The sequence below is a fragment of the Palaemon carinicauda genome, chromosome 1 (assembly GCF_036898095.1).
Source record: "Palaemon carinicauda isolate YSFRI2023 chromosome 1, ASM3689809v2, whole genome shotgun sequence".
Classification (NCBI taxonomy): domain Eukaryota; kingdom Metazoa; phylum Arthropoda; class Malacostraca; order Decapoda; family Palaemonidae; genus Palaemon; species Palaemon carinicauda.
In genome coordinates, this window is record NC_090725.1 from 287,493,839 (window position 1) to 287,506,062 (window position 12,224).

The 12,224-nt window shown below is 46.8% G+C and overlaps 1 protein-coding gene across 1 annotated transcript in view; it reads right to left on the bottom strand.

The window, feature by feature from the left end:
• The window catches only part of LOC137657493 (gamma-secretase subunit PEN-2-like), a 34,114-nt gene extending 22,388 nt beyond the window's left edge, over nt 1-11,726 (bottom strand). The window contains exon 1 of the mRNA XM_068391834.1: nt 11,556-11,726. Coding sequence (XP_068247935.1) covers nt 11,556-11,616 — 61 coding nt within the window. The 5' untranslated portion in view covers nt 11,617-11,726. The remainder of the gene's footprint in view (nt 1-11,555) is intronic.
• Between the last annotated feature and the right edge of the window lie 498 nt (nt 11,727-12,224).

A 12,224-nucleotide genomic window follows, 5' to 3' on the forward strand; every position in this document is an offset into this window, starting at 1 on the left:
TCTCCTTGATCAACTCCTCTGGGAAAAGGCACTTCGAGAGAGGAGCAAACATAAGCTCCGACCTCTGACATTGTGTTACTCCAGCTGACAAGAAGGAACAAAGGTTTTCTCGTTTCTTGAGGACCCCGGAAACGAACGAAGCCGCAAGCTCACTGGAACCGTCCCGAATGGCCTTGTCCATGCAGGACATAATGAGCATGGAAGTTTCCTTGTCAGAAGGGGAGGTCTTCCTGCTCAACGCTCCCAAACACCAATCCAAAAAGTTAAACACTTCGAACGCTCTGAACACTCCTTTCATCAGATGATATAAATCTGAAGGAGTCCAACAAATCTTGGAGCGTCTCATGGCCAGCCTGCGGGGAGAGTCTACTAGACTTGAGAAGTCGCCCTGGGCAGAGGCAGGAACTCCCAAGCCGAGAACTTCTCCCGTGGCATACCAGACGCTCGATCTGGAAGCGAGTTTCGCAGGGGGAAACAAGAAAGCTGTCTTCCCCAGGTGCTTTTTGGACTGCATCCAATCTCCCAACACCCTTAAAGCTCTCTTGGACGAGTGGGCGAGGACGAGCTTCGTAAAAGCAGGCGCGGATGACTGCGTGCCTAAAGCGAACTCAGATGGAGGTGAGCGTGGGGCCGCAGAAACAAACTGATCGGGATACATATCCTTGAACAGTGCAAGTACTTTCCTAAAGTCCAAGGAGGGAGGCGTGGTCTTGGGTTCGTCGATGTCCGTGTGCGGGTCGTCAAGGTGTGCAGCGTCGTCACCATCAGAGAGTCCATCGTCTGAATGCTGAGGAGGAAGCGGCAAAGGAGTAGGCATTGGCTGGTCAGCTGAGTCCGGCAGCACGGGTGCATACGTGACTGCACTGGACGCAACGTCATGGAACTGTTGGTCAGTCTGTGAGCTGGCAACAACCATAGCTGTGCGGGGGCGCAAAGCGTCTACTCCCGACTGTCTAGTCTGCTGTGGGCAAGTAGGGGTAACCACAGTGGGTTGCGGAGGTTGACGCACCGCGTCAAAACAAAACAATTTAGGTTGTTGTTGTTGTAACTCGCGAACGTCAACGGAGGGTTCCGTGCGTCGGCGAACGTCAACATGCGGCTGGCAGGGTATAGTGCGCATGGGTGGCAGGACTCTCACAGCTGGAGTGTGGGAGAAGGTAGCCTCAGCGTCAACTGGACGCACAACCATGGTTGGTTGTAGGCTAACGGGTGCAGCGTCAACCTTCTCCGCACGAAAGTCCTGCATTAAAGATGACAACTGTGTCTGCATGGTCTGCAGCAAAGCCCACTTAGGGTCTACAGTAGCAGGTGCGGCAACAGACGGTGTTACTGCCTGTTGTGGTACCGCTTTGCCTCTCTTAGGAGGTGTGCAGTCATCGGAAGACTGCAGCGAGTCCGAACTGACCCAGTGGCTACAACTGGGCCGTTGGACTTGCGCGGAAGGGACCTTGCGTTTGAGAGGTCGTGAGACCTTGGTCCATTGTTTCTTCCGAGAAACATCTTCCGCAGACGAGGAATAAATGGGCTCTCTCGTCTTCTTGTGGGTGGGGCGATCTTGGTAAGATACGTCCGAAACCACGGAGGGAACGTCTGTCCGCTGATTAAAGCCTGTCGAACCCTTTGGTCGTACGACATTGCTTCTCCCCTGGGCTTGGGAGCTTGCAAGAGGTCCCGGACTGGGAGGACGACAGGCACGAACAGACGCACCCTCAAGCGCAACACTAACACTTTCCACAACACTTCCACTCACTTTGTCACTACCCACTGCACTCTTACCCTTCAACTCCTTGACGTCTGCCATGAGTTGATTACGGTCACTCGCCAATGACTCGACTCTCTCACCCAGAGCCTGGATGGCACGCATCATATCCGCCATCGAAGGTTGTTGAGTGCTAGAAAGGGGATCAGGAGCAACCACTACAGGGGAAGGAATAGGTTGTGGGGCATGGGGAGAGGAAAAATCAACGGAGCGAGATGAACTTCTCCTGACTCTATCTCTCTCTAGCCTACGTGAATATTTCAGGAATTCGAGAAAATCGAATTCCGAAAGCCCAACGCATTCCTCACATCGATCTTCCAATTGACAGGTTTTACCCCGACAATTGGAACAAATGGTGTGCGGATCGATAGAGGCCTTCGGAAGACGCCTTGAGCAGTCCCTAGCACTACACTTTCTGTATTTAGGGACTTGAGAAGGGTCAGCCATCTTGAATTAGTCAAAGGGGAATTCAAAATCTATCCAAGTCGTCAACAAATAATCCAAAATTCAATCAAAGAATGCAAGGAAGTATTGAAGATAACCTCTGCAAAGCGAAAGCTAATAACTAGAAATGAGTACTTCACGAAAATCTGTGAAAATCAATCCAGTAAGCAACAGCGTATTTAGTAGGTCTTGCCGGTGGCACGACAGAGAGAAAATTTGGTTCTGTGTTTACATGGAGTACTTGAGTACCTGCTCGACAGATGGCGCTGTTGATGTACACCCCCACCTGTATAGCGATCGCTGGCGTATTTTGTCCTTAGGTTTTTCTGTCGGGCAGCAGAGTTGACAGCTTATATGATCACCGGCTAAGTTTAATATTGAAAAATGTTATTTTTATTAGTAAAATAAATTTTTGAATATACTTACCCGATAATCATGTAGCTGTCAACTCCGTTGCCCGACAGAATTCTACGGGAGGGATACGCCAGCTATCACAATACTAGAAGGGGGTGTACTCACCAGCGCCACCTGTGGCCAGGTACTACAGTACTTCTTGTTGACACCTCCTCAATTTTTCCTCGGTCCACTGGTTCTCTATGGGGAGGAAGGGAGGGTCAATTAAATCATGATTATCGGGTAAGTATATTCAAAAATTTATTTTACTAATAAAAATAACATTTTTCAATATTAAACTTACCCGATAATCATGTAGCTGATTCACACCCAGGGGGGTGGGTGAAAACCAGTGTACAAGATTAAAGGATAGCTAAGTATCCCGTATTTCATATAACAGTTATCTCAAATAACAATGAAATAATAAGTACCTGGTAAGGAAGTCGACTTGAACCGTTACTCTGCCTCTTTTTTAAGTTCGTCTTCCTTACTGAGCGCAGCGTTCCTCTTAGGAGGCTGAATCAACTCAAAGGTGCTAAAGTATATAGGGCTGCAACCCCTACTAAAGGACCTCTACACAACCTCTAACCCAGGCGCTTCTCAAGAATGAATTGACCACCCGCCAAATCAAAAGGATGCGGAAGGCTTCTTAGCCTACCGTAACAACCATAAAAACAACAATAAAAGCATTCAAGAGAAAGGTTAAAAAAGGTTATGGGATTAAGGGAATGTAGTGGCTGAGCCCTCACCTACTACTGCACTCGCTGCTACGAATGGTCCAAGGGTGTAGCAGTTCTCGTAAAGAGACTGGACATCTTTAAGATAAAATGATGCAAACACTGACTTGCTCCTCCAATAGGTTGCATCCATTATGCTCTGCAGAGAACGGTTTTTATTAAAGGCCATCGAAGTAGCTACGGCTCTCACTTCGTGGGTCCTTACCTTCAGCAAAGCAAGGTCTTCCTCCTTTAAGTGAGAATGGGCTTCTCTAATCAGAAGCCTTATATAATACGAAACCCCGTTTTTGGACATGGGCCTCGAAGGTTTCTTGATGGCACACCATAAGGCTTCTGACTGTCCTCGAATAGGTTTTGACCTATTAAGATAATATTTCAGAGCTCTGACAGGGCAAAGAACTCTTTCTAGCTCGTTACCTACCATGTTGGAGAGGCTAGGTATTTCAAACGATCTAGGCCAAGGACGTGAAGGAAGTTCATTCTTAGCTAAGAATCCGAGCTGTAAAGAACATGTTGCAGATTCGGATGTGAACCCAATGTTCTTGCTGAAGGCATGAACCTCACTGACTCTTTTAGCTGTTGCAAGGCAGACGAGAAAAAGAGTCTTGAGGGTAAGGTCCTTGAAGGAAGCTGACTGGAGAGGTTCGAACCTAGGTGACATAAGGAACCTTAAGACTACGTCTAGGTTCCAGCCTGGAGTGGGTAGACGACGCTCTTTAGAAGTCTCAAAAGACTTAAGGATGTCTTGAAGGTCCTTGTTGGAAGAAAGGTCCAAACCTCTGTGGCGGAGAACTGAAGCCAACATACTCCTGTACCCTTTAATCGTAGGGGCTGAAAGGGATCTCTCATTCCTAAGATGTAATAGGAAGTCAGCTATTTGGGTCACAGAGGTATTGGTAGAGGATACTGCATTGGCTCTACACCAGTTCCGGAAGACTTCCCACTTGGATTGGTAGACTCTACGAGTGGAAACCCTCCTTGCTCTGGCAATCGCACTGGCTGCCTCCTTCGAAAAGCCTCTAGCTCTAGCGAATCTTTCGACAGTCTGAAGGCAGTCAGCCGAAGAGCGTGGAGGTTTGGGTGCAACCTGTCTACGTGAGGTTGACGTAGAAGGTCCACTCTTAGAGGGAGAGTCCTGGGGACGTCGACCAGCCATTGAAGTACCTCTGTGAACCATTCTCTTGCAGGCCAAAGGGGAGCAACCAGCGTCAGCCGTGTCCCTTCGTGCGAGATGAACTTCTGAAGGACTTTGTTTATTATCTTGAACGGTGGAAATGCGTAAAGGTCGAGATGGGACCAGTTCAGCAGAAAAGCATCCACATGAACTGCTGCTGGGTCTGGAACTGGGGAACAGTACAAAGGAAGTCTCTTGGTCATGGAGGTGGCAAACAGATCTATGGTCGGCTGACCCCACAAGGTCCAAAGTCTGTTGCACACGCTCTTGTGGAGGGTCCATTCCGTGGGAATGACCTGATCCCTTCTGCTTAGGCGATCTGCTGAGACGTTCATGTTGCCCTGAATGAACCTCGTAACTAGGGTGAGGTTTAGACTTCTTGACCAAATGAGGAGGTCCCTTGCGATCTCGTATAGGCTCCTCGAATGGGTCCCTCCTTGCTTGGAGATGTACGCCAAGGCTGTGGTGTTGTCGGAGTTCACCTCCACCACCTTGCCTAGCAGGAGGGACTTGAAGTTCAATAGGGCTAAATGAACTGCTAGTAGCTCCTTGCAGTTGATGTGGAGCGTTTCCTGTTCCTCGTTCCACGTTCCCGAGCACTCCTGTCCGTTCAAGGTCGCGCCCCAGCCCGAGTCCGATGCATCCGAGAAGAGATGAAGATTGGGGGTCTGAATCGCCAACGATAGGCCCTCCCTGAGAAGGAGCTTGGTCTTCCACCACAAGAGAGTGGTCTTCATCTCTTTGGTGACTGGGATAGAGACTGCTTCGAGAGTCAAACCCTTGTCCCAATGAGCTGCAAGATGGAATTGAAGAGGGCGGAGGTGGAGTCTCCCTAGCTCGACGAACAGGGCCAGCGATGAAAGGGTCCCTGTGAGACTCATCCACTGTCTCACCGAGCAACTGCTCCTCTTCAGCATGCTCATGATGCAATCTAGGGCTTGGCTTATCCTTGGGGCCGATGGAAAAGCCCGAAAAACCTGACTCCGAATCTCCATTCCCAGGTACACAATGGATTGGGAGGGAATGAGCTGAGACTTTTCCAGGTTGACTAACAGACCCAGTTCTTTGATTAAGTCCAAAGTCCAGTTGAGACTCTCCAGACAGCGACGACTCGTGGAGGCTCTCAACAGCCAGTCGTCTAAATAAAGGGAGGCTCTGATGTCCGATAAGTGGAGGAATTTTGCTATATTCCTCATCAGATGCGTAAACACCATAGGAGCTGTGCTTAGGCCAAAACACAGGGCTTGGAATTGGTAGACAACCTTTCCAAAAACGAATCTCAGGAAAGGTTGGGAGTCCGGATGAATAGGAACGTGAAAGTAAGCATCTTTCAGGTCCAACGAGACCATCCAGTCCTCCTGCCTGACCGCTGCTAGGACCGACTTCGTCGTCTCCATCGTGAACGTCTGCTTGGTGACATAAGCATTGAGCGCGCTGACGTCCAGCACCGGTCTCCAACCTCCTGTCTTCTTGGCCACCAGAAAGAGATGGTTGTAGAAGCCCGGGGATTGATGGTCCCGGACTATAACCACTGCCTTCTTCTGTAAAAGGAGCGACACCTCCTGGTGCAACGCTAGCCTCTTGTCCTTTTCTTTGTAGTTGGGAGAGAGGTTGATGGGAGATGTGGTCAGAGGGGGTTTGCGGCAGAATGGTATCCTGTAACCCTCCCTCAGCCAACTGACAGACTGGGCGTCTGCACCTCTCTTTTCCCAGGCTTGCCAGAAGATCTTGAGTCTGGCTCCTACTGCTGTCTGGAGATGAGGAGAGTCAGTTTTTTCCTTTAGAAGCCTTGGAACCTTTCCTAGACTTGCTCCTGGAAGAGTCTGGACGGGAGCTTCCTCGGCTGGGGGCTCTACCACGAAAGGGCGGAATAAACCTCGTAGCAGGAGTATCAGCCACTGGGGTGCGATAAGTCCTGGGGACTGAGGTAGCAACCTTAGTCTTACGAGCTGATGAGGCCACAAGATCATGGGTGTCCTTTTGTATCAGGGCCGCAGACAAGTCCTTAACAAGCTCTTCGGGAAATAGGAACTTCGAGAGCGGAGCGAAAAGGAGTTGAGACCTTTGACAAGGTGTGATGCTGGAGGAAAGGAAGGTACAAAGCTGCTCCCTTTTCTTAAGCACCCCTGACACAAACATTGATGCAAGCTCGCCCGATCCATCCCTAATAGCCTTATCCATGCAGGACATTAAGAGCATGGCTGAGTCCTTGTCCGCAGGGGAGGTCTTCTTGCTAAGGGCCCCCAGGCACCAGTCTAGGAAATTGAACATCTCAAAGGCTCTAAATACACCCTTCAGGAAGTGATCAAGATCTGAGAAGGTCCAGCAAACCTTAGAGCGCCTCATTGCTGTTCTACGAGGAGAGTCTACCAAACTTGAGAAGTCAGCCTGGGCAGAGGCAGGTACTCCCAAGCCTGGTTCCTCTCCTGTGGCATACCAAACGCCCGCTTTAGAAGTGAGCTTAGTCGGAGGAAACATAAAGGAAGTCTTTCCTAGTTGTTGCTTAGACTGCAACCACTCCCCTAAAATCCGTAACGCTCTCTTAGAAGACCTTGCTAAGACAAGCTTAGTATACGTAGACTTGGCTGGCTGCATGCCCAGCGAAAACTCAGATGGCGGAGAGCGGGGGGTAGCAGAGATAAAATGGTCTGGGTATACCTCTCTGAAAAGAGCCAAGACCTTACGAAAGTCAATAGGAGGCGGAGAAGACTTGGATTCATCCACATCTGATGAGGGATCCAGGTGTGCAGCCTCATCATCAGAAACCTCATCACCAGAGTGTAGCGAAGTGAGAGGTAAGGTATGCTGAACAGCAGAATCTGCACGAGCTGGAGCAAAAACACTTGTGGTTTCCTCCTCAAGTCTCTGTTGAGGGAACACCTGAGGCTCAGGCTGCAAAGACTGATCAAAAGAAGTAGCAGAAGGTATGCGCATGGGTGGAGGAGGCTGACTCCTGGCATGAGTGTCTTGACTCAAGAGTTGCGCTTGCTGTAAGGTTGGTGGATGCGCAGTAGCAGGTTCCTGAGGAACGAGTTGAGGTTCCTGAGGTGTGAGCTGAGAGCGATGAGGTAGTGGCTGCGCAGAACGCAGTAATTGTCTCGCGAGTTGAGGTTCCTGAGGCGCAAGGCTAAGGTGTTGAGGTTCTCGCCTTGAAGAGGGTTGAGGTCGCTGCAGCGAGAGCTGAGGAGCCTGACTCATGGATGGGAGAGGTTGTTGTACCTCAAGAGAGTGTTGCCTCACTGGTGGAACTGCAAGTGGAAGCGGAGGAAGAAGGGTATAAGCTTCCTGTTCCCATTGCTGAGGTTGCCTTAAGGAAGGCGGAGGTAGCTGCACACCACTGGAAACTGTCAACTCAGAACGTGGTAAGGTATCCTGAGGAGCCTCAACATCGTACGCCTGGCAGGCAGGACTGCGGTTAGGCGGAGCGATCGCAGGAGGAGGTGTAACTTTCTCAGCCTGACACTCACGCATCAAGACCGCAAGTTGTGACTGCATGGACTGCAGTAGAGTCAACTTGGGGTCGGCAGACACTAAGGTCTGCTGAGGTAAAGCCTTAACAGAAGAGATCTGTTGCGGCAGCACCTTACTCCTCTTAGGAGGTGTGCATTCAACTGATGACTGCGGCGAGTCAGAGCTGATCCAATGACTGCAGCCAGGTTGTAGAGCTCTTGAGGTCTGGACTCTGCGTTTGAGTGGTCTTGAGACCTGAGTCCAACGTTTCCTCCCTGACAATTCTTCAGCAGACGAGTAAAAGACGGGCTCAATCGTCTGCAGGTGGGAGTGACGGTCTCTGGAAGACACGCCCGCAACCACCGAGGATACTTCTGTGCGCCGATCAAGGCCTGCCGAACCCTTTTGCCCTTCGACATTGCTTCTCCCCTGGGCTTGGGAGCTTGCAAGAGGTCCCGGACTGGGAGGACGACTGGCACGCACAGAAGTACCCTCACGCACCACACTGACACTGACACTAGCACTTGGCACTGCACTGACACTAGCACTCGTCACAGCACTGGCACTATTACCACCCACTGCACTCTTGACCTTAAGTTCCTTGACTTCGGCCATAAGAGACTTATGATCACTAACCACCGACTCCACTTTGTCACCTAAAGCCTGAATGGCACGCAAAACAACAGACATATCAGGTTGAGGGCAAATAGTAGGTTCGGGGGTAGCCACTACAGGGGGAGGAAAAGGTAGGGGATCATGAGGTGAGGAAAAAAGTGAAGAGCGAGAAGAACTCCTCCTAACTCTCTCTCTCTCTAACTTGGTTGAATACTTAAGAAATCGGACAAAATCAAGTTCCGAAAGTCCGGCGCATTCCTCACATCGATCTTCCAACTGACAGGGTCTTTCCCTACAGTCAGAACAAGCGGTGTGAGGATCTACCGAGGCCTTCGGAATACGCCTATTACAAGACCTACATCGTCTATGGGGTGGGGCTTGTGAAATGTCAGACATCTTGAATCAAGAGAGTTAGCCAAGTGGGGATTCCAAATCAAGCAAAAAGATCGTTAACCATTAATCAGGACTAAATAATAGCTATCTAAGCTAATATAGAAGTTTTCCAGTAAAGCGACAGCCGAAATCTGAGAGAAATACGTCACCAAAAGCCGTGAAAATACTCCAAGATCATAAGCGTATCCCAGAACGTCTTGCCGGAAGCACGACAGAGGAAAAATTGAGGAGGTGTCAACAAGAAGTACTGTAGTACCTGGCCACAGGTGGCGCTGGTGAGTACACCCCCTTCTAGTATTGTGATAGCTGGCGTATCCCTCCCGTAGAATTCTGTCGGGCAACGGAGTTGACAGCTACATGATTATCGGGTAAGTTTAATATTGAAAAATTAAATGTTTCAAGAACAGTAACATTAAAATAAATATTTAACAAAACAAGAGGAAGAGATAATTGGGGTTCATGTATGATATTTATAATTACAGTACTAGCGAAACTGAAATTCGCTGTAAGAAATGGACGAGTGCTGGCTAGTTTGGTATTTTTCTCTATATATTTAATGGGGGCTGGGGCATTATACCTTACGTATCGGTCGATTAAAATGTGAAGTCAATCTATACTCTAAGTACATTGTTTACATCTGGGAGACTGATGTCAAGTTACTACGGTAACTGTGCAGGCATTGCTTGCATCCGCTTTGGCCAGCTTTTCTGTTTTTTGTATGACGTAATCCTTACTTGGCTTTTTTAAACCGATTAGGCGCTTCCAAATGTTTATGCAAAAGTTCCTAGATGTTGTTCTACAATAGCCATTCTTTTTTTCCACCCTTCCCTTCAGTTTAAGTTAAACCACCATCACATAAAGACATCTATCTCCAAGAGGGAACTTCAAAGTACAGTTTATTCCAAAATTTAGTGTAATTTCATCTGTGTCAGCAATTAATTGGGATGGAAATGCTCCCCGTTCAGTGTATAGCTATTGTTACTCACGTGAAATTAAAAAATAACCCTGAAATAATGAGCCAGGGGGATTGCGAGTGCAGTTCAACATTATCGCTTGCCAGTACATACAGAGCTTGCAGTTTTTCTTTTAGCGCAGGAAGCGAGTGGACGGCGGAGCAAAAACCATTAGAAGGACGGGAAGTGACACCTAAATGATCATGACACTATAATTTTCAGCCACTCACATGAACCATATATATTTCCAACTCATTATCTAATGTTTATTTTGTATTTCTGACCATTATTATTGCTGCAAATCACTAGTTTTTTGGCATTTCCCCACCCCAAAAACCCCAGTTTCCAATTGAAGTCCCCCATAATTGTTTTTATACAAGGGGGTCCAAAAACTCATGAACGGGTGGTTTGCCCCAATAATTATGGTCAGAAATGCACAGAACACAAAATAGCAAGTTGGAAAAATATATGATTCATGTATTTGGCTAGAAATTAAAATATATATTTACCAAAATTAGATAGGATAACGTGCCCAAGTGTACCCTGAAGCAAGAGAACTCTAACCCAAGACAGTGAAAGACCATGGTAAAGAGGCTATGACACCATCTAAGATTAGAGAACAATGGTTTGATTTTGGAGTGTCCTTCTCCTAGAAGAGCTGTTTACCATAGCTAAAGAGTCTTTTCTACCCTTACCAAGAGGAAAGTAGCCACTGAACAATTACTGTGCATTAGTTAACCTCTTGGATGAAGAAGAATTGGTTGGTAATCTCAGTTGAGGACAGAGGAGAATCGGTAAAGGATAGGCAGACTATTTGGTTTATGTGTAGGCAAAGGGAAAGTGAAAATAGCACACAGGATGTATATGGAGCCTTTGTACAACCATGGACAGAAACTCCTGTGTGCATATAACACCACCTAACCTAACTTGCTAAGAAAACAGGAGCTTTCCTATAGGAAAGTTTAGGTGTATGATAGCGGGCAACTGAATGTATTATTACAAGTAATTTAGAATACGGGAGTGTAAAAGAGCGTTAACCCCCCCCCCCCCGCCCCCGTTAGCTAAGTAGGTAAGGACACTTGTAGGTTAGGTTAGGGGGGAAAGTTTAGGGTAGTTGATGGCCATTTTTAATCCATGCGGGAGGAACTGGCCGCTGATATACAGAGGCTCCGTTAAGTTTTTGATTAGGAAATGTTGTCCCAGCCAGAACTATAATAGTACCGATCTTAGCTACTTCCATAACGTGGAAGGATAATTGCCGTATTCTTAGCGATTGGGTTGAAAACAAGGGATATGGGGGTAGCCATCATGATAAATACAATCGGAATATTTGCAAGGATCTATTTAACTAAGCTAGTTTCAATGTGTTAACTTTGTACTATTCTGCAATGAAACACAATAAATAGACCGTGGACATTTTTCACTAGGCATACTCTATTACAGCAAATATTTACCTGATTACGTTTCTGACTTGATAGATTAAGTACGAAATATTATTAACTGTCATTCTACAGCAAATCCTAAATTTCTAATCATTCGCCCACGCCTTATCGTGAGTCCTAACTATCAAGTGTTTGTCTGGACAATAGGCCAATTCTAGAGCTATAAAGGCATATACACTGAAAAGACTGACTTACCCATATAATATTTTCTACACAAAGTCAACTTCCTCTGATTAGGTACTTTTTCTAAGTTCATTTTGACAGGAGGAACACGAAATTTGATCAAAACAAATGTCAACAAAAGAATGAATCACTAATTCACTGTCACAGTCTGAGTCGACTACGAAGTTGAACTATTCTAACTGGATCGCCGATTTACTTTACGGAAGTTACTCTACTGACGCCACCTTACCACTCCTATTATAATTCTATCTGATCGTATTGCATGATCTGTAAAATTATATATATGTCGATTATTAAGTACTTTACTTATGATAAAAATTTATTTGAGTAATTAACAAAGTTTATTCATGTATGTATACACACACACACACACACACATATATATATATATATATATATATTAATGACAAATCGCCGGAACGTGCGATGTCTCAAGATGACAGCAGGCCGGGAGGAAAAAGGAAACGAAGATTTGACAAGCGCTTTCGTGTTATTATTACACCTCTTCACGGTGAAGAGGTGTAATAATAACACGAAAGCGCTTGTCAAATCTTCGTTTCCTTTTTCCTCCCGGCCTGCTGTCATATATATATATATATATATATATATATATATATATACATATATACATATATATACATATATATATATATATATATACATATATACATATATATATAC